Below are 23,334 nucleotides of genomic sequence, written 5' to 3' on the forward strand. Positions count from 1 at the left end.
GTCGGTATGCGAGATCAACAAAGATTAAATGGAAAAATCCATTGGCGATAATATTGCTTATTGCATGTTGATAGTTGCTAGTTGCTTATTGCTCCGGTGTGCGAGGCGCCTAATGGGTCTATAATGTAAGTTTTAGCAACTTTAATATTGGGTAAGAAAATTGTATTACAGAGCTCGGAACACTGCCAAGGCTGCCTATGCTTTCAAAAACAATAAACGGAAAAGTATTACATTCAATCAAAATGTCTCAGCCAACGAAGAGAAGGGTTAAGGTTCTCCAACGTGAGGAATTATCAGCATCGAGTTACTATGCGGTAGAACTTGTTAATATCAAAAGAGCCCCAATTCGCATGTGTTATAAATTTGCACATGTTACGCTCGCGTATAATCAGAATTTTACTTCATATGCAAAAATACCCCTTCTATATATTTATGTTTGCAATTGGCATGGTTCATCGGAACATATCGTTCATACATTTAACTTCAGTATTGAATTGTTATTTTTTTTTCAAATGTATTCAAAGACTCGTGTCAATGAAGCGCCACACAGTCTGATAAGTGAATTGATCTATTTACATGTGCTTTGCTCTTCTCTCACAAACACTATTACCCCATTTTTACACGTGGTTTTACCTATACTACTACAATGGCTAGCTTCCACCTTCACCTTAAGAATAACAATATAAATACAGTAAAACCTGTTTTTGTGCGGTGTATGAAAAGAAGCATATTTGACGAAGTTATCGTCGAGTTTTTTTTCAATGGTTTATATGCATTTCAGTGCGAAAAAAGCATATTTTCGTCTCAATTATCCACTTCTGAAATCATTCTCCTCCTCTCATCAAATACTCTAAGTTTTTCTAAGTTTTTGCATGACATGATTTCTAACAGCAACACGTTTCGACATGCAACTAAAAGCACAAAACAGCCACGCGCAACCGAAAAGACAAAGTGTCCCATCGCAAAGCAGGGAAACAAAAATAAATTGAACGGTGAATGGCGTGGATTTGAGTTATTTTCTTGGGGGAATCTTTTTTTATGCGGTCCCTATCTACCGCACAAAAAAAGTTTTTTTTTAAATGTGTACCGAACACGATGTTTTAAAGCTGCTGGTGAAATTTTGCACGATATTTTTATGCGACTTTTTTTGTGCGGTCCCTATCCCCCGCACAAAAAAAGGTTTGCCTATACGTGTGGACGCTAGTACGCTACAGACAAGAAGAGAGTTTTATTAACGTTTGTGTTACAAACAATATGACGTTACGCAGTGTTGCCAGAAGGGCTCTTGTTTCGTCGATGCAAGTCGAACCGGGAGTTCAACAGAAACTGCAGGCGGTACGTCTGGTATCAAGACATTGATGACATTTGCCGGATGTATCATCAACCAGATAAGAACATACAGCACTGTCTGTCCCATTTTGGCCTACGCAGCCTACACCGAGCGCCAAAACAACGTGGCCCGCATTGTTCATCGACAACGTACACAACTACTGGCACCTGCCTGCACCAGTCCTGGAAAATGAACGTTTCAAGCTGCACTGGGATCGTACTGTTCTGACCGACCGTTCGATCCACCACAAACGTCCAGATATATGATGTATGACAAAAGCGACCGACACTTCACCATCATTGATGCAGCTATTCCACTGAACCAAAATCTGGAGAAGACCCACTGTCGCAAAATTTGTAATTACCGACCATTGGTCATAGAGCTCAAAGAATTGTGGGGCTAAGGGAGATCCAAAGAATTGTTTCAGTCGATTATCCGGAAATTCCTCGTCCAGAACTAAAAACAGGAAGTTTGTTATATCTGTGGTATAACCGCAAGGTTGACGAAGGACTTTCGTTGGTTTATAGATCATTTGTTTGAAGTTGCATCTGAATCCATTCTGAATGAATGAATGAAAGAATATTTCATTTTATACATCCAATATTGAATACGAAAATGTTTTACTGAAGGGGAAGAATAATCTTCAGAAGCTTTCCTGTTCATTGCACTTGATTGAAAAATCACAAAACAAAATGTATTTGTTCGCAGTATTATATGGATAGAAAACAAATAATCGCTGGAAAATTATATGATTTTTGCGATGCGAAAAAAATTTCGTTTTTCATTTTATACAACGAATATTGGATACGCAAATATTCCACTGATGCGGAGGAATAATCTTCAGAAGCTTCCCTGTTAATTACAAAACTTTGAATTTACACCCCGGTATAGAAATGTACGTGCATTCCGCAGAGCCTAGTCCCCCTTTGACATTCAGAAGCCCGGGGACAAGCGAATATTCATCGGTCATTTATTTCTCTTGTTTATCTTTGATGTGTATTTCATCGCTCTACATAAAGACTGTGTCAGCTAATTCCACCTGGGTGACGTCTTTAGAGAACCCCAACATATCGAGTATCCCACTGACATTTTGCCTTTGTTTTCATATGAATTGGGTATCCCACTGACAGTTCTGCTTGAGATTTTGCTAACGATCCTAGCACCAATCATAAAGTGACCAGATGGTCAGAGGTCTAACGCGGGATACAAAAAACAAAACGTTATGTATATACGTTATGTGAACATAAACCATAGTTTAGCGAATCTAATCTGATCGGTATTATTTATTTGTAAGTATCGGCACCCAGTTGTGATTTTTTGGTGGTTTAGATTTTGTTTACGCCTGAAAACCACACGCTCAATCAGATCATTTACGCCTGGCAAGCAAGATTCAAGTTCTACAATTTTCTTCAAATTACCGAATGGAATGCTCGAAAATTCCAATTCATTTTTCATCGTTTTTAGTCTTAACGTATGCATTCAAAAAATGGACTAATTTCGGACGGTGATGAAATATAATTTTATGAAACAAATTTTCCTTGAATCTTACGTTTATTAAGCCTACAACATAAATGATTCAAGGCTGTTGATTCGCAGCAGCAGCACTGTCAAGCAACTTAATGATTTTTTCATACTGCAAACTCCACCCTACAGCGAAAAAGTTGGACATCCTGAGGCACTTTGTGTCCACCACATATAGCCGATCTGGTATTTACAACATCATTTCCCTGCCGCTCCTTAAGCCGGTAGATCGAAGCAACCGGCCAAACGGTGAAGGAGAATCTGTCCAAAATGGACATTTTAATGCTGAAGCGCCAAACGAGACCAGCCGTATCTGAGCAGCATGCAATCACCCAGAAGGAGTAGCATGAGGTGCTGGTGAAAAACTTCTTTCCTTGTTCATAATGAAAGATGAGACGTACTTGATGCTAGAATTCAACGAATGGCAGGGGACCGGGTATTTTACGTCCTCCAGGTAACGATGACGTCGAATATATCATCCACATCAAGTTCTCGAAGAAGGTTCTTCTCTGATAGATGTGAAGGGAATGGTCAAACCGCTCTTCTTTCGAGTCATATGATGTGCTTGCCGGAAGTGGCGAAGGTGATGTGGTCTTTATGCCTAACCTAGGATCAGCCCATTATGCCAAAAGATCACTGGAGGATGGATCGTCTGGAGATAAACATTGTCGTGAAGACGGCCAACCTTCCCAACATTCCCCAGCTGCGACCGATAGAAAACTTTTAGGCGAATGGCTAAACAGTCGACCACCAAAGCCACGAAAAGGTAAAAGAACACGTCGACTTACATATTTTTATCGGCCATGGTTGAGGTTCCGGCCAACTTCCGTAAGACCACCCAGCGCTTCATTTAAGGGAGTATTCTAGTCTAGAAATTTGAAAAAAATTAAATTTATTTCCTTCATATTTCTGTAGTTTAGACATTCAAGAATATACTCTAGAAAGGACATATCGAAAATCATATTATTTACCGAGTTAGAGCCATTTTTGTGATGCGGTATCTAACCTGGTACGGCCATAACAATGAACTTCAAACGCGTTTTTCTCGAAACTAGTTTTTTCAAACTGGCGTACACGATATCTCAAGTTCTACTGAACCGATTTATGTCAAATTTATATGAAAATAATCTGCATACATCTCTCTATCGCATGAACCAATAAAAAATTATAACTTTTTAATTTTACTATTTTTAAAAAATCGGTAAACGCAAAAAAAAACGTTTTAAACAGCATTTTTGTTTTCAAACGGCCGCCATTTTGTTAAAACCCATGTTTTTGACTTGTCCGAGGTTCATGCCATAGCGACATCTTTACTGATTCAGAATCTGTTCGATTTTTTTTGTTTCAGATAACCAGAAGGACTGGAATCGTGTACGCCATGGCACAACTTTTTTTTGAACACCCTCACACCCTCACAGCATGTAACTATTCTAATTATGAATATTTTTTTTCCGTCCTATTTTTGTTTTATTGTTGAAAGATAGATAAACGAATAATGATATAATGGATAGTAAAAATATTCTTTGTTTTATTTTTACGGAGTTCGAAAAAACGTCCGAAATTCGTGTCTCTACACTAGAATACCCCCTTAAGATACTTCATCAAACAACCCTGCATCTTCCTGTCGAGTATACACCAAGGCGCCTAGAAGTATATACTAAGGTGGGCCAACTTGCTAAAACCACTCTTCAGCCATCTTGGAAGTCTACTGTGTTTTGTTTGTAAACAAAACACAATATGCTATTGCTGAAGCTCGCTGGTGATCAGTCTGTCTCTTTCACGCTACAAGCAAATAATTCCCCTTCTACTTTCTTCCGTGCTGTTTTCATATACCGCTCCCCTAACCAACTTAGTGACGAAACGGCCTCACTTAGTACCATAGACCCGTCTTGGTTTTGTTTTGTTTGTTTAAAGGTGTCTTATTGAAAGGAGCAAAGAATTGATTTTATGATCTGCGCAAGTGAGTAGGCCTCTTATACTTATGACAGACATACAGCTGTACTTGCGTTGTACTTCGAAAATTGTATGTCTGTCACCATGTACAGCGCTAGAACCATGCAAGCAACTCGGTACAATCGCTGTACCTGTACCGACCTATTTTTCCGCTGTACATGGCTACAGTTGTACTGTGCGCAGCGCCATAGACGGTTAGTGGTGGATAGCATGAACAAAACGAATCAAAACATTTGGTATACATTCTTTTCATTGACTTTCTCTTGAGTTAATAACTCAGATTGAAACATATTTGTTGTGTTCGATAGTTTAGACGCTAAATAAAAACCTTTTTCATTGAAATATTGGTGAAAATACAATGCAATAAATTCAAACTTCTGATTGTCAGTCTGACATGCGGTACAATGTACAACCAAAGTATGTGTGTCATGCTATCGTGGTACCTGTACAACGCTGTACACGTACAGCGCTAGTACAGTTGTATGTCTGTCCATGGTATTATTAAATTGAAAAAAGGAAATCGAATGTTGATCACGCATGGAATCATTAGGATTTGTTTTTTTTTCTCTAGAAATGCGGAATGCGCTCCCTATCCACAGCATACAATTTTTTTTCAAATTATGTAGCGAACACTATTTTTTAAAGCTACTTGTGAAGTTTAGTACGATTTTTTTGTTCCTCGTTCCTCGCACAAAAAAAAACAGGTTTGCCTGTATACAATAAATATCGAAAGGGGGTGTTTTGAGATATAAAAGTTTTTTATATTGAATTCATTTTTTGAGTAAAATTTTTTTGAAACATTTAACATTTAAAACATTTTTTTCTAATTTAATTAATTTTCTAACAACTTTGTCAAACATCATATTTTTATGAGAGATCTGGATTTTACGCTACGATGATTTTTTAAAAGAAAGATCAATAATTTTGAACACACCCTTTTGAAAAATCAGTCGTAATTAAAATTGGTCTTGTGATAATGAAAATGGTGAAATCGGAGAGTAGGGTCAGCAGCCGACTTATTTCGGGGGGAATTGACCTATAGCTCAAGCTTGCTAATGTGCCCTGCTGAAAATAAAAACTTTTATTTCTGGCTAGTGTAATGTACAGGTTACTTAAAATAAATATTGATTGAATGATTAATTATTTCTCTTTTTCTTGTTTCGTTCTTTCTTGAACTGAACATTTTGCTCGGCGACTTGTTGGACTAATTTTATCGCCGAGTTTTCCTTCTCCGCAGGAACACTGATGGCAACAGCAGACGTAGGGAACCTAGAATCGTATTATTAGCTACCACAGTGAAAAATAAATGAGATTGCACCTACTTCAATTCCACGCGATCAGCCATCAATGGCGTGGCCAACAGTTTACTCAACTGCAAGCGTCTCGCTTTCATCTGTCGTTTTTCTCTACCCTTCTTCAACTGGCGCTCCTCCTCCTGTTCGCTATCTATATCCGAGTCGCTCTGAAATTCCTTTGCAACTTTTTCTTCCCAATTTTGACTCTCATTATTTCTCCTCTGGTGCAAGTCCATCCTCTCAATATCTCTTGCCAAGTTAACCCTATCCTTCACTTGTTTCATCATTCGTTCCGACGTTGGATACAACGGCAAATCCTCCTTCCTCCCCAGCGACTGGTTCAACTTAACGTAATCTTTCACCTCACTTGCGCCAATTAGCAAAACGGTGATACCTTCCTTGCTTGCCCGAGCCGTTCTTCCCGATCTGTGAACATAATTTTCGGTCGCCTTCGGGACTTGGTAGTGAATAACGTGATCCACGTTGGGAATATCCAATCCGCGGGCAGCAACATCCGTTGCGATCAACAGTGCGGCCGGATTGTGTGTGAATTTCTCCAGATTTTTCAGCCGTTGTCTTTGTTGCATACTTCCGAACAAACTTAGTGGATCACAGTTCAGATAGCCGAAAAGTGAAACCAGTCGTTTAACGCAGTCTATCGAATTGCAGAAAACCAGTGTCCGTCCCGGGTGCCTTTGGAGGAAGTAATATAGATAGTAATCTTTGTGTTCAGCCTTGCATAAAATTCGTGATTCAGTAAGGCTTTGTGCGGTTCCATGCTGTTGGGTTATATCCACCACTTTTGGATCGGTCATTCCGATTGTTTCGATTAAATTATTAAGCCGCTGACCAGTTGTGGGTTTAACGATTTTGAGGTTTTTATTTTTCTTAGATTTGGCGACCAAATGCTCGGGCAAATCGTGATCCAAAGTTAGTGTCGCTGAAAATATGTAGTTTCGTCTGAGCTTCGCGGCTTCCTTGTTTTGATTGATCATTTCGAGTAGTTGCTTAAGCTCCTCGAAGTGACCCGTTTCCAGCATTCGATCCGTTTCATCAATAACCAGAAAACTGCAAGAGGCAAATAATTGTATTATCCAACTATTTCATACATAGAATAAAAACCATACCGTATATCACAAACTTTACAGAGATGTGGATTTCTGGCCTGAATAAGCTCCCAAAGTCTGCCCGGGGTGGCAATTACAATGTCTGGGCATTTACGGAGCATCCTTTCTTGCTTAACCGTAGCCAGTCCCCCGAATACGGTAGCTATTTGAATATCAGTATATTTACATACGGCCCTTAGATGATCATTGATCTGAACCGCCAGTTCACGCGTCGGAGTCAAAATTAAGGCATATAATGGCTTGTTGAGTTGTCCTTCTGTGCTCTCGGTGTGTTCACCAACTGGCAAGGACACATCGTTTTCTATCTCTGGATAGTATTCCAACTCTTCTGGAGGTGGTGTTAATTCATGACCTTGACGGTCATCAGATTCGACCTGATTAGCATGATTGTCCCTTGATTTAGAGGTGATTTGAAAAGTGCCTTTTTCTTTAAGTTTCATAATTCCTTCCAAAACAGGTATCCCGAACGCCAGTGTTTTGCCACTTCCGGTTTCGGCTGCACCAAGCAAATCACGTTTTCCAAGAATTGCCACCGGCAAGGATAGTGTTTGTATTTCGGTGGGAATGCGAAAACCCTTATCAGCTAAAGCATGAACAATAGGTTCCGACACTCCCAATTCAATCCATCTCTGAAAATAAGGTATATATTTGAACAACTGGAACAAACTACATCGAAAACATCATACAAAATACTCAGTACTAGAGCAACTCGTTTTGCTGCTTTGGGGAATTGTTGGTTTTTCTTTGCGCTTTCTTTTCTTCCTTTTCTTGTCGTTGCTGCCTTTTTCATCTATAGGAGTTTTAAGCATGACAAACCTTCCCGGCGTGGATTGTTCCTCCATCTCAAAATCATCATCGTCGTCAGTGATATGAATTGATTTATTTTTTGACTTAGTCCCTGGTTTACCATTCTTCGAAAAATGATCGGAATCACTATCGCTTTCATCTTCTGCAACCCGTTTATTACATTTCTTCTGTTTGTCTGATTTTTTCTGTCTCTTCGTTTTAGGTGGCTCGTCATTACTGTCGTCACTGTCGAATGAATCGCGATTGGGATTCTGCTCCTCGGAAGATTCATATTCGCTATCCTGTAGCGTGGAATCTTTTTTGACCTTCTACAATGGAACATTTCAATAACATCCCACAAACAAATTCAACCACTGTTACCTTTTTCTTGTCTTTCGTGACCAGTTTTCGGTCATAATTCTCCAAAACTTCCAAACCAATGAGACCCTCCAAATCCGCACCATCATCAGAAATCACCGGGCCACTTAGCTTCACATGTTTCCATGATGCCTCCGCTAGAGTTTTCGGCCCTGTTGAAGCAGGCTGCTTGTAGAACCGCTTTTTAAACTTTGCGGCTTTCTGCACCATATCTGATCGAGCTAATAACTAATGTGAGTAGACTTCGGATGTCCAAATTCCGTCGTCTAAATTGCACGTGTTTACGTCACTTCAACCAAAACAAATCTAACCGTGAACTTATCCGCTGTTGCACAGTTGCCAGATCAATCCGATTGATTAACAATACACACAGAGAAACAATGAGTAAATATGGTTAACCATTAATGATTAAGGCAAGGCGGTATAATAAGGTGGAACGTTATGTCAGAATTGCTGTTCAGCCATTACTTGAGTTCGAATTGACAGCGGCCAAATGAACGGCTAGCGTTTCCGAGAAAGAGGATAACAAATGGCATGCAATGAAGAATGCATACCGCTATGTGTTTGTTTGTTTACGCTGTTGGCATCATTGTTGTGTTTCGGTGACTGCTGCAAGTTATTGTCTTCATTGCTGTTTTACGGGACGTGAGGGTTGTTGCCGTTGCTGCTGGGATTGGCAATTCAGCGATTGTGGGAGCTGTGCTAGTGGGTATATGAAAGAGCCACTACAGGCGGGCTTGTACCGTACTGCTCCTAGTTACATTCGCTTTGATCACATTAGTCGTTGACGACCCGTTACGATTGAGTGCGCGCAACGGTACAGTTTGGATATCCAGGCATAACGTTTCCCGACGACTGCTGCTTCAGCTGGAGACTCACCTGATCGTGCGGGACACAACAGCTAGTTCGATTGAAACCGGTCCAGCGTAGGTAATTGTTGGTGTGCAGAAAACGCTATGTAGCATAAAAAATGGACCTGGTTTGTTTATAAACAAAAATAGTCGCTGTCATTTTTTATCCCCTCTCGCATCTTCCATGCCTTATCCTCATACTGTCGAAAACGAACCACCTGTCAATTCCAGCTCCTTGGATTAAGGCACGATTTTTTACTTTCCCTCCCCCTCCGTGGACAAGTATGAACCAAGGCGCCTAGAAGTATATCCTAAGGTGGGCCAACTTGCTAAAACCACTCTTCAGCCATCTTGGAAGTCTACTGTGCTTTGTTTGTAAACAAAACACAATACGCTAGTGCTGAAGCTCACTCGTGATCAGTCTGTCTCTTTCACGCTACAAGCAAATAATTCCCCTTCTGCTTTCTTCCGTACTGTTTTCATATACCGCTCCCCTAACCAACTTAGTGACGAAACGGTCTCACCTAGTACCATAGACCCGTCTTGGTATGAACATTGGCTATACCCCTTCCTGTTGTACATGTTGACATTTTTGATATTTTGTATAATTACATTGCGCCCAAAGTTCGTTTTAAGTATGTTCCATGTTGTATTTTATGTTTCTTTATAAATAAAAAGGGGGTGGGTTATATCTTTGATACAACCGCAAAGTTGACGTGGAACTATCTTAGCTTAGCAATCATTTGTTTGTATTGATTAAATTTTTGATTGAATGAAACAATTTACAAATTCAATTGAATTTAATATATTTGCTTTGTGAGTAAAAAGATAGAGAAATGCCATGTAAGGTCAATTCATGCATTGTGATAGATTATGTTCTTCGTTACAAGTAAATTTAATGACAGTCCTTTTACGTTTTGTTGTACGGTCACAAACGAATCAATAAATTTGTTAATTTATTCTCACAACCGTGCAGTATATTTTCGAGTAATAAATTACAACTTTCCTGAGAATAACATATATATAACATATAATAAGAATATGTTCTGTATAATTAATAAAGGGAACTCACTTTTGGTGATTGGTTATCGCACTAGTTTGTTTAGCCAGTTTTAACTCGCGGTGAGATTATCGATCTTAATCAATATTAATCAAACGAATATATTAGTTCAGTGTTTTAATTAATAGTAATTTAAAACTACCTGGAAAGTAATTTAAAACTACCTTATCAGTAAATCATTGGTTTTATGTTCTACTGTTATTGAACTTCAATGATGTACAATGAAAACTAGATATTGGAATTTTCAATTTGATCCCTTCATCACTTTTCTACACCCATCTAATGTTTTTATAATTGTTTATATTTATAACCGTTGACAACCCCATGTTCGAAACTTGGGCGGGATCGTGTTCACGCATTTTTGTCAACCGTAATAGAGACGTTGGGGGTCGTCGGGTCACGTGGCGGGCTCATCACTCCCTCCGGAATGCGCCGATGGTGATCTTTAGGCGTATACTTACAAACGTTCACGTCTGACACGACGAGCTTTACGGCTAAACCCTTGTAGATGCCATTGATGGTTAGAATGGTGGCCCACTTCACTTGATCGTAGGTTCTTGTCTTCGTAGCTAAAATCCATCGGCCAACTGTTACGTGTAGGTTCTTTACCTTCTTTACTCTTTGTCGACAAATTGGAGACGACACTGTGTTCATAATCAAATTCTCGAATCCCAAGAATATAGTCGTAATTGTCGCTGAGTGAGGCGTTCCTATCGACACAAATTTCACCAACATCAGCGGTTTTTGTACGTAATACTTCTGTAAATACTTCGTCCTTCTCAATCTTCTCGAGGGCTATCGCCTTGCTATCAGGAAACTTGTCAGGTTTGGAGATATTCAAACCATCCGAATCTTCATTGTACTCGTACGCTGACACAGCGCAACTACCACTTGACTCTCGCTATGTTTATCGGGTGAGCAGTTTCCGTACACAATCCATCCTAAACGGGTTTTGACGGCTATCGGTTCGGAAGGCCGACTCTTGAAAGCACGTCCCAACTGCGCGTTATCTAATCCAATAAGGATACGCGGACATACTTTCGTGTAAGATTCAACAGGAATTCCTGCAAGATGAGAATATCGACTTCGCACATAACTTCGCTGCCATAGTTTGTGGTCGTAACCTCAGCTCCTGTATAGTTCGAACATTCCCAAGTTGATATTTCTGGGATATGTTTCTCGCGGGAGAGATGGCTAGCTTCACTTTGTGAGATTCATTCTCCTTTCTTCCGATGCCACCTGTCCACTTTAAACAGAGTGGCTCCTGAGATCCTTGCAGCCCAAGCTCCTGCGCAAGAGACTGTTCTATGAGCGTGGTTTGAACCACTTACAGCATAATTTCGCTTCACGTATTACTGCCCACTTCGACTCATTGCTAAGGTCTACGAACCGTTCGCATCTCGTGAGCGACGGACACGATCCTTTACACACAAAGCACTCCTTTGGCGATTCTCGCGCATAGGTCTTTGTTTCTTTGACTGGAACTTCAGCGGATTCGGACTGGATGTCACCGCTTTCGGCATGGACGCTAATAAACGCGTCTTTTGTGTTACTTCGGTTTCGTGAAGCATTGTTAGCTGTATGCATGACCGTACTTGCATCCTCCGCGATGGAATATAGCCAGGTGCTGAAGTCCGGAAGATTTGGGGCAAGATTGCCTCGGGAATACTTCGCCCAGTCTAACCGCAATATTGGCGGAAGTCTTTCCACCAGCTCAAACTTGAGGGACGCGTTGTACACGAAGTCCTGCACTCCACATGCTTCTATAGCTGCTACCAAATTTTCAACCGTGAGTGCAAAGCTTACCAGTGTGTCTAGACGATCGATCTCCGGAGATGGTAGGGAGCGAATTTTTCTTATCGCTGCTTGGACGATAGTTTCTGGTCTGCCATAAAGCATTTTCAATGTGGAAAGAACTCCAGATACGTTGGAAGGATGCAGCAATCGGCATCTGACAGCCTCCAAAGCCTTTCCCTTTAGGCACTTACGTAGTCGCAACATGTTTTCCTCGTTGGAGAAACCGCACATCTGGGTTGATGACGTGTACAGCGAGAAAAACAACGGCCAGTCCTCGGGGTTTCCATCGAACTCAGGCCGGTCTTTAGAAATAGCTTGTCTCGCGGCCAACTGGCTTCGATTGAGGATACATATAGTTTCCTCTGCATGTGCAGTTGCTGATTGTATGGGGCCAGCCATCGATGGTCGTGAGAAAATCTGTGGTTTTAACATGGATGCAAGAGGCACCGGAACACTTTCTGACATAGGATTCGGTATACGAAATATCTGTGGCGTGGAACGTTGTCCGGGAGCAAAATCTGATATTGCATTACTCCGTCTTTCTTGCGAATGACGCTGCTGAACAACACGTCGATCATCGACCATTGATCTATTTTCTGTTATTTCACATTGATCGTGAAATTCCTCCGGAAGTTCAACAACTCCGGGGCCCTGTACCGCTCCATCTTGTTCCGTTTCTCTGACCCATTGTGAGACATGAGACATCATTTCAGGATCCTCATCGTCTAAATTTGACGCACTATCACCTTCCATCTCTTCCAAAATTTTGTATTTTTCTTCCAGATATCTCTGCTCTAGCTTCTTTTGTTCCTCTAGTTTCTGCAACCTTAAATTCATCTTCCGTTGTTTCGTTTCACTGGATTCTTTTGGGAGTGGATTATCGTCCTGGGCCCCTTTATGGGTGTCTTTCGTTGAAGTTAGCTATTGCACATCGCTCTGAGGGGTTGGGCACAGTGGACAGTCCCAACTGATTTCTGCTACTCCTCCAGTAACTTTCACGCAGGAGAAGTGGAACCATCACATTCCTCATCGATCAATTGTAAGAGCCGGACGTCTATTGTTCGTGCTCTGTTAGCAATAAATCGAAGCTGTTTTTTTCCTTTTTCTGAAGTGGTTTTTAGTTGTTTTTTTTTCTGCTTTCGTCGCAAGTGAAGTGCACCAAAAGCAACAGGAAGCACCTCTCTGGCAAGCCCGGATCGGTGGCCGGTTCATTCGTTCCACTGAACGCCGTCAACAAAACAGAGAAGTACAACAATAGATTTTGCCGTCGCGCTATAATGTTTACCTTGTAGCGCGCGGCTTTGTATCGCTCGCTGAATAGGGATGTTCAAGGTTGTTCGGACACTTAAAATAATTTTTTTTTTTGGAAAATAATTTTAGTTTTGAAATATTTTTTTAGTTTACGTTAATTTTAAGTCTAAGTTAGTTTTAAGTTGAGTTTAAGCGCGCGCGCGTGTGTGTGAGAAAGTTTGTTTTTGTTTTTCATAGACGGTTGCGCACCGTTTGCGCAACCGTTATGGCGTCTGCTGATGCTATTGTTGCGTGGACGCGCTATTACCAACAGTCCTCAAAGGCACCATGGGTTGTTTTCTTTCGGCCCAAGGAGAAATCGTTGAGAACTCTTGACATTTCAAGAGATTTGCAGCGTATCCGGATGTCTTGATACGTAAAGAGAGGCCGGACAAACTGCGTGTAGAAGCACCGACTTTTGATGTGGCGAACAAGATTGTTGACCACGAGATTTTCAACAGGGAGTACCACATTTACATCCCTTTTCGAGATGTGGAGATAGAAGGCGTAGTCTCCGATGCGAGTCTGAGTGTTGAAGAAATGAAAAAAGCATCGGGTTGTTTTAAAAACTCCCTAATTGGTGAGCTTGTGAAGATTCTGGATGTTAGGCAACTACATGCAGCATCTTTGGAAGACAACCAAAAAGTCTATAAGCCTTCACACTCGTTTCGGGTGACTTTCGCTGGTTGTATTCTCCCGAACTATGTGAAAGTAGATAGTGTTTTTTTCCGGTGCGCTTGTTTGTACCGCGGGTCTATAATTGCACCATCTGTAAAAATTTGGGACATTCTTTCAGCCATTGCGGCAACAAGTTCTGCTGCGGTAAATGTGGTGAAAAACACAGTGATGATTCTTGTACACAAACAGTGGAAAAATGTATCCACTGTGGCGAGAATCCTCACGCACTACAGGAGTGCCCAAGGTACAAACAGCACTCCGATAAAGTGAAGCGTTTTATTACAGGACGCTCCAAAAGGACTTATGCTGAAATACTCAAAGCCGCATCAGCCGCTCATGATGAAAACCAATTTTCGGTTTTGTCAACTCAAGAATTGGACTCTGATTCTGATGAGGATCACACTACGGCTGCACCAGAATCTTCGACAAAGGATGATTCTCAAAAAAGAAAATTCTCTTCACCAATGATGCACCGTAAGAAAGCTAAAATGATCCTCAGAAGATTGTCTAATTCCAAGGATAATGGTAAAAAAACTAATCCGAAGACTCCTTCTCAGCCAGTTCCTGGTTGCAGTAAGGATTATACGCCGTTACCCAGAAGAGAGAGAAACAAAAACGCTGCCCCTCGATCTTCTCATAGAAAATTAGCGTCCAATCGAGGATTGATAGCTTTTTCGGACATTGTGGACTTTATATTAAATACCCTCAATATTCAAGACCCCCTTAGAAGCCTTATTTCTGCCTTGCTTCCATCTCTGAAGTCTTATCTTAAGCAATTGACTGTTTCATGGCCCCTCCTTGCATCGATCATATCTTTCGATGGGTAATTCATCTAACGTAGTAGAAGATATGATCAATGTGCTACAATGGAACTGCCGTAGTCTAGTGCCTAAACTAGACTCGTTCAAATTTTTACTTCAAAATTATGACTGTGATATATTCGCCCTTTCTGAAACATGGCTTTCTTCTGACACAGAACTCAACTTCCACGATTTTAACATTATTCGCCTGGATAGAAATGATTTTTATGGAGGAGTACTTCTGGGGATCAAAAAGTGCTACTCTTTTCATAAAATTCCTCTCCCAGCTCTATCAGACATCGAAATTGTCGCGTGTCAAATAACGGCAAAGAATAAAGAACTTTGCATAGCTTCAGTATACGTTCCTCCAAATACTAACATTAGCCGTAGTCAACTTTGGAATCTAGTCTCGATTCTCTCATCCCCAGTTCTAATACTGGGTGACATGAACTCCCATGGTACTGGATGGGGTGATCCTTATGATGATTTCAATTTGACTATCTTGAACACTGGTGAAGCGACACGAATTCCAAAACCTCCGGCTCGAGAAAGTCGACTCGACCTATCTTTTTGCGCAAGCTCGCTATCATTAGATTATCAGTGGATCAAGGTCATTGTCAGGTCATCAATGATCCCCATGGTAGCGATCACTTGCCAATCAATATATCAATCAACTGTAGCCCGCAATCCACTGAACCATCTCGAGTTCCATTTGATCTAACAAGGAACATCGACTGGCAAAAATTTGCAACGGCGGTAACAATTGGTGTCGAATCAATACTTCCATTATTGGAAGAATATCGATTCTTCGTAGATTTGATGTATAAAAGCTCATTGGAAGCACAAAAAAGAAAAGTTCCTAGTGCTCCGTTTAAAAGAAAACCAGCCACTCCTGGCTGGGACGACGAATGCACAAATTTGTATTTGAAAAATCTAATGCTTTCAAAGCTTTTCGTAGACATGGAACATCCACACACTTCGAGGAATATCTTCGAGGTCCGCCTCCGATTTGACAACTTTTGGGTTCTTCCGGAGGGCCTGCTTCATAATCGCCCAATATTTCTCTATTGGGCGAAGCTCCGGCGTGTTGGGTGGGTTCATTTCCTTTGGCACGAAGGTGACCCCGTTGGCTTCGTACCACTCCAACACGTCCTTTGAATAGTGGCACGAAGCGAGATCCGGCCAGAAGATGGTCGGGCCCTCGTGCTGCTTCAATAGTGGTAGTAAGCGCTTTTGTAGGCACTCCTTAAGGTAAACCTGCCCGTTTACCGTGCCGGTCATCACGAAGGGGGCGCTCCGCTTTCCGCAAGAGCAGATCCCTTGCCACACCATGTACTTTTTGGCAAACTTGGATAGTTTCTGCTTGCGAATCTCCTCCGGAACGGTGAATTTGTCCTCTGCGGAGAAGAACAACAGGCCCGGCAGCTGACGAAAGACCGCTTTGACGTAGGTTTCGTCGTCCATTACCAGGCAATGCGGCTTCGTCAGCATTTCGGTGTACAGCTTCCGGGCTCGCGTCTTTCCCACCATGTTTTGCCTTTCGTCGCGGTTAGGAGCCTTCTGAACCTTGTATGTACGCAGGCCCTCCCGCTGCTTGGTCCGCTGGACGAATGAACTTGACAAATTCAGCTTATTGGCGATATCCCGGACCGAACTTCTCGGATCACGTCTAAACTGCTTAACTACGCGCTTGTGATCTTTTTCACTGACGGAGCATCCATTTTTGCCGTTCTTCACCTTCCGGTCGATGGTTAGGTTCTCGAAGTATCGTTTTAGTACTCTGCTGACCGTGGATTGGACGATTCCCAGCATCTTACCGATGTCCCGATGTGACAACTCCGGATTCTCGAAATGAGTGCGCAGGATTAATTCACGACGCTTTTTTTTCGTTCGACGACATTTTTCCAAATTTACGAAAAATTGACAGTGAAGCATGGCCAACGTGATCTATACACTCTTATCTGATTATAAGCGAAAGCTGAAGATATAATTCCTAAAAATTAAATTTCTACAGCGTTTTTTCCGTGATGCAATTTGATGTGACACACCCTTTACCAACGAGAGTGAAGAATACTCCAATCGATGGATATTCGATTTCGCTAAAAAGGTCTGTCCAGACTCAGTTCCAGCCCAACATATTCTTCGAGAAACGTCTCCAAGCGGTGGACCTCTGGACAGACCATTCTCAATGCTGGAATTTTTTATGGCTCTTCTTTCATCGAACAACTCTTCACCCGGAAGCGATATGATTAAATTCGTTCTTCTAAAAAATCTTCCCGATATCGCGAAAAGACGCATGCTAGACTTATTCAATACCCTACTAGAAAACAATATTGTGCCACCCGAATGGAGACAGGTCAAAGTAATAGCAATTCAAAAGCCTGGAAAACCAGCGTCTGACCATAACTCATACCGTCCGATTGCTATGCTCTCGTGCATTAGAAAATTGTTGGAAAAACAGGAAGGGGGTTATATCTATGGTATAACCGCAAGGGTGACGTAGGACTATCGTTGATTTAGAGATCATTTGTTTGAAGTTGAATCTAAATTCATCCTGAATGAATGAATAAATAAATATTTGGGTGACTTCAAAAACGAGAGCATTACGTTGGAGGCTCAAGGTTTTATGCATCCAATATTGGATACAAAAAACCTTGTTCTGAAGAATAATCTTCAGAAGCTTTCCTGCTAACTGCACTTGATTAACAAACCACAAAACCAAATGTATGTGGTCGCAGTATTATATGAATAGAAAACATTAAAATAAACTCGCTTGAATGTAATTTTCAATTCCAAGGGGAACTGGCAGATTATTTTTCAGCAACGATCATTTCTTTCCAGGTTTCTTCTCGATAACCAGCAAACGAAAAGAGTTGCGCGCGTGTATGTGTGTGTATGTGGCGGCTGTTTCGATGTCTTCCCGAGGAACCGTATTTCGATGCTGATACTCTCTTGGTCACCTTCTCTTCTCCTTCTGATCGATCGGCTTTTCTGCGCTCCCTCACAGTTAAAGCAATCTGATTGCATTTCAGGTCAGGTCAGGCCAGGTAATGAATCCCTCGATCCTTCGCCGTTCAGCTCGTTCAGTAACGATGTTGTCTTGTCGATGTCCTCAGGCGTCGTGCACGAATTACGTAACGCTAAAAATCCGGATCCCCTCCCCACCCCCTTACGTAAAACAATTTCCTATCTAGAGGTGTGCAAATCAGCTCATCATGATGAACAGCTCTGATCATATCAGCTCATCTAAATGAGCTGTTCTTTATGAACAGCTCTTCAGCTCAGTTGTCAGTGCCGACTTTCAATTTGGGTCCCAAACTCGATAGCCACGAAGCCAGTTTGAAAATGTTAAAATTCAAATGAAATTTTTCACACCATATTATTAATTACTTGAAACACGTATTCCAGACTATTATTTACAACAGACTCGGCGAGTACAACATTTTTACTGAGGCTTTACATTACAATAGAAAGTTTTCTTCAAAAAAAAAAAAAATCTTATGAGATTTTTGCACCGCCTGCAAACAAAGTGTTTTTCATTGAAATAGAATACTCATTTGATACACAGAAGTTAATTTTCATTATTAATTTGAATTTTAAAAACGTGTTCATTCTGCCTGAGAGCCAATTATTATTTTTGGCGCCCCCTAAACTGGTAAACAAAGCTCAATGCCGTCAACGCGAATATAACAGTTGAAAAGACGAGGGACAAATGAAACTAAACTGATGTCTTAACACGAAGAGCGAGAGACGGTCAGTTCATTTGAATCTTACAGCTCACACACTCTCTTCAATTCTACAGCTCTTTTCTCTCCTTCATCATCATCAAAGTGAGCTGAAGAGCTGTTTGATTTTTTTTGCGAGCTGTTCCGCGTCAACTCACTTCAAAGAGTCGATTCTTCGGAACAGCTCATGAGCGGATGGCACATCTCTAGTTATGATTGAACAGCGATTGGAGCATGTTGTCGCTGTGTTGTGAAGCTATTTTCGTTTATCATGAAAGCGCTAATGAACGGTGTCACCAAGAGCCTGTATGTGCACCTAAGGCCAGAAGGGAATCCATCAGGAGGAGAGTGATGCCACGGTTCCGCTTGAAACATCGGCCGCCACACACACATATACACGCGCGGAATTCTCGTTGCTGAACAATAATCTGCCAGTTCCCCTGGGAATTGAAAAATACATTCATGCGAAAGAGTTTATTTTAATGTTTTCTATCCATATAACACTGCAACCAAATACATTTGGTTTTGTGATTTTTCAATCAATCGCAATTAATAGGAAAGATTCTGAATATTTTTTTTCCCATCAGTGGAAAACTTTCGTATCTAATATTGGATGCATAACATGAAAAACGTGAAACATCATCGCTAAAATCAAGTCATTTTCGAGCGATTATTTGCTTTCTACTCATATAATGCTGCGACCAAATACATTTCGTTTTGGATTTTTTCAATCAAGTGCGATCAACCTAAGACCACGTCTTTCGGCAATTTATTAGAGGTGCAATGAATCTTTAGGAATTCCCGCTCTACGCGCACTGGCAAACAATGTTTACTCAACAATTTCTCAAACGAGAAATGGGTGTTGTGAGAAAGGATTAGCGAACGCGAAAACGACAAACGGGAGAAAGATATGTTTGGAGGTTGGAGGTTGAGGTTTGGAGGTTTCTAAATGCTCAAAGGAGGAATTGAGTCCTCCGAGGAAATTACCTAGCGCAAATTAGAGTCGACTATCGATTGCGGCATTCGTACACAAATAATTTTATAACGCAGTTTCACCAAAGTGATTTCTTCGGATATATTCACTACATCATGTCATATATTTCATATTCTTCATTATGAAATCCATATCCATGGCACCTATCGGTATCGAATTATCATCGACACCACGATTTTCGCTAAATGCTCCTTTCAGTTCGGCCTGTAAAAAACTTTTCTGAACTCTAATCCATCAAATTGGGAGCCCTGAAAAGGGCCGTTGATTATATGCTAAGCTAATATAGCACGCTTTCCTCGGATACGATGGGCCAGCTGGATGTCCTTGGGCATGATGTGACGCGTTTTGCATGGATAACACACAAATTGGTATCTTCGAATAAGCATCCTGCAGCGTCATAACTGCGGAACTTTGGAAGCGCAAGTCGGTTTTGAAGTCTTGAGCAATTCCACGATCCAAATGCTGCAAAGATAGCTGCGGATCACCAATTCGGTCGACTTCTGATAGCGACGAATTTCACGCAAAGTTCCCGGTCGATAGCGATGTGGCTTCTTCACCTATCCTGCTGCTGGTGCGCTTATCCGAGCTGCTTTCGTGTGCCTTACCACCGAAAGACTAACGAGCTGTCTGCGAAAGACTAACGAGCTCGAGTGCTCACGGTGCGAGAGTAGAGTAAGAAATGAACGAAAGTTTTTTTTTTCACTTAAATTCATTTTATTTCTCAATTTGGTTTACATTATAATATAATACTACATTTTAAGTGATCAACCTAGGGTGCTACATCTTTAAATTGTAATGTCAAGTTCTGTAAAGATTTTCATCATACACATTATCCGTTTGTTTCATATTCCTATTGTAAAATCATGCCTAAACTTTTCTAGTTTTTTGTTACCTTTTTTTTTTTGACGTAGGCCTACGTCTAACCGGAAGATATAGGGGGTGAAATGGAAATCTAGGCACTGAACAAGTAGGGAAAAATGCAAGATTTGGAACGATTATAACTCGAGCATTTCTCAATAGATCGCAAAGGTTTTTGCATCAATTGATAGGAAATATATCTACGCATCTATCATAACGAATAACATTTCATTTTTCATGAGATAAATAATTGAATAATTGTGAAATATCAAGCATTGTCAAAATGCCCTATGTGCCCATTTTTGATTGGTCCATTTTGTGCTCCTCAAATCGTACCGACCAAAACGAGCAACCAGAGCAGCAGCGAAATAGAATGAAGCACGATTGGAAAGGAAGAAGAAAAAAATGAACGAAACATTGGTCGCAGTCTCACACATGCGTAATTCTCGAGCCAGCCAGTCAGCTTAAAAATCCCCGCTCCGCTGCCGTAACGATCATTCTCATTCAAACCGTACACCACATCGGTTCCCATCACAACACATCAACAAACCAACCCAAGCAGCCATGTCTGGACATGGTAAAGGAGGAAAAGTGAAGGGAAAGGCAAAATCCCGCTCGAACCGTGTTGATCTGGAGTTCCCCGCAAGGGTAGCTAGGCCGAGCACGTTAGTACCAGTGCAGCAGTCCACCTAGCCGCGGTTATATAGTTTCGGCCGCCGAAGTGATCGAGTTAGCTGGCAAAGCTACTCGCGACGATAAGAAAACCCGCATTCGGAACAGAACACATTCGGTTCGGTGGACATCAAAACAACAGGCAGTTGCAGCGAGTGGCGAGTGGCAAACGCAATCGCAAAACGGCATCAGGTAGCAGAAGAAAAAAGACGGGTGGGTAATGTCGGGGACATAACCGGAGTGACGTAGGACTATACAAAGGGGACAGCTTTTGTTAAATATATATTTTAAATATATTGTTTTATTTTCTTCTCCTACGTGAATACCTACCTATCTACCTGGAAAATGGATTAGTTTACTGTTTACTCTTTATGAATATGTTGATGGTTCTGAAAAGAACCTTTGGTGTTGTGTTTTTGTTATCACTCGATATTCCCATCCTGTTCGGTTAAACCTTCCTGTTTAGCTATTGCGTTTGCCACTCGCCACAGCTTTCACAGTTGGAAAATTTCTTTCCATCCAGCTTATGACATGTTGTTCAGTAAATTACATTTAATGCGACGTGCCGGAGAAACACTTTGCCACTCACTGTAACTAATTGTTGCCTTGATGAGCGCCGAACCGAAGCTGCTCTGTTCTTGATGCGGGTTTCCTGATTGTCGTGAGCAGCTTTGCAAGCCAACTCGAGCACTCCGACGGCCGAAACTCTATAATCGCTGTTAGGTATACTGGTGCTCCGGCACCAATCCGTTCGGCCTAGTTACCCTTGCGGAGCAAACAGTGAATGCGACCAACAGGGAACTGGAGACCTGTACGGTTCGAGTGAGACTTTGCCTTTCCCTTAACTTGTCCTCCTTTGTTACGTCCACGATGCCGATGCCGTACAACCACACGGGTTTACGGTTTGAAAGAAAATAAGATATTTTTTTGGGGTCCGCGTGTTTTATACTCTAGCGGTACACACTCACAGGATAGAGACAAATCGGCAGACTCAGCCAGAGGGGCGAGTCCAACGAGACGAACGAATGAGCGTTAAAATGGAGCGATGGCAAAAAAAATACATTCATTACGATTTGTTCGCTCGTTGGATTCACATGCAGGCTAAAAAGGGTCTTTTTCAGGATCACAAAATTATCTTCAATCTAAAGAGTTTATTGTTTTGTTATCACTCGATATCCCCATCTAGTTCGGCTAAACCTTTCTGTTTAGCGATTGCATTTGCCACTCGCCACAGCTTTCACAGTTGGAAAATTTCTTCCCATCCAGCTTGTGACATATTTTACAGTAAATCACATTCAATGACACGTCGCATTACCACCACTCAGTATCGGATTGGAGGTAATTTTAACCTGTAATTGAACATTTGCGATGACAGTGGTACAGTGTCGACTTTCAATGTGGGGTCATAATTTGGACCCCGAACTCTATGTTTACAAAAATGTCCAACTAAATATGTCGCATTACAGGTCCGTTCAATTAGCTAAATGCCGAGATAAGTGTAAATTACTGTACTTTCAATCTAGAAGCAATTTAAGAATTGGTGAAAATCAATAAGCTCAGAACAACTGCCAAATTCACATACTCATCATATCCTGGCAAACAAATTATGAAAAAATCAATTTGTGTTTTATTTTTATTTTGGATATTATTTTAGAAAGCATTGAACTGTATTTCCTAAACTCTTTTTTGGAAGTTTTAATGGCCCTGAAAAGCGCCTTGTTTTATTTAAATTTAAAAAACTTAGTTCTCGTGGTTTTGAAAAAAACCATTTCGAACGCCCTCGATGCCGCCTTGTTCTGGATTTGCCACCAAAGCAGATTGTAAAAAGAACAAACTTTTTTCTTCTGCTACCTGATGCCGTTTTGCGATTGCGTTTGCCACTCGCCACTCGCTGCAACTGCCTGTTGTCTTGATGTCCACCGAACCGAATGTGTTCTGTTCCGAATGCGGGTTTTCCTATCGTCGCGAGTAGCTTTGCCAGCTAACTCGATCACTTCGGCGGCCGAAACTATATAACGGCGGCTAGGTGGACTGCTGCACTGGTACTAATGCGCTCGGCATAGCTACCTTTGCGGGGAACTCCAGATCAACACGGTTCGAGCGGGATTTTGCGGGATTTTTGGGAAAGTGAAGACTTTTCCTCCTTTACCATGTTCAGACATGGCTGCTTGGGTTGGTTTGTTGATGTGTTGTGATTTTCAAGCTGACTGGCTGGCTCG

General features: G+C 41.4%; 1 protein-coding gene across 1 annotated transcript; it reads right to left on the bottom strand.

Moving 5' to 3' along the window:
• Positions 1-5,857: 5,857 nt before the first annotated feature.
• On the bottom strand, positions 5,858-8,710 carry LOC129767311 (ATP-dependent RNA helicase DDX24). The gene is made up of 5 exons (XM_055768037.1): positions 8,394-8,710; positions 7,913-8,341; positions 7,227-7,855; positions 6,127-7,167; positions 5,858-6,073 (listed from the first exon to the last, which is right to left on the bottom strand). Exons 1-5 carry the CDS (start codon positions 8,598-8,600, stop codon positions 5,941-5,943), a joined length of 2,439 nt encoding a protein of 812 aa, XP_055624012.1. The 5' UTR covers positions 8,601-8,710; the 3' UTR covers positions 5,858-5,940.
• Between the last annotated feature and the right edge of the window lie 14,624 nt (positions 8,711-23,334).

Source organism: Toxorhynchites rutilus, chromosome 2 (genome assembly GCF_029784135.1).
Source record: "Toxorhynchites rutilus septentrionalis strain SRP chromosome 2, ASM2978413v1, whole genome shotgun sequence".
NCBI classification, from domain to species: Eukaryota; Metazoa; Arthropoda; class Insecta; order Diptera; family Culicidae; genus Toxorhynchites; species Toxorhynchites rutilus.

Bases quoted from the DNA above. Each gene is read 5' to 3' on its own strand.
- LOC129767311 (XM_055768037.1), bottom strand. From the start codon at position 8,600: ATGGTGCAGAAAGCCGCAAAGTTTAAAAAGCGGTTCTACAAGCAGCCT. The intron at 7,856-7,912 runs GTATGATGTTTT...CCTTATTTTCAG, and splicing joins GCTCTAGTACTGAGTATTTT to AGATGGATTGAATTGGGAGT. The intron at 6,074-6,126 runs GTAGGTGCAATC...ATACGATTCTAG, and splicing joins GCTGATCGCGTGGAATTGAA to GTTCCCTACGTCTGCTGTTG.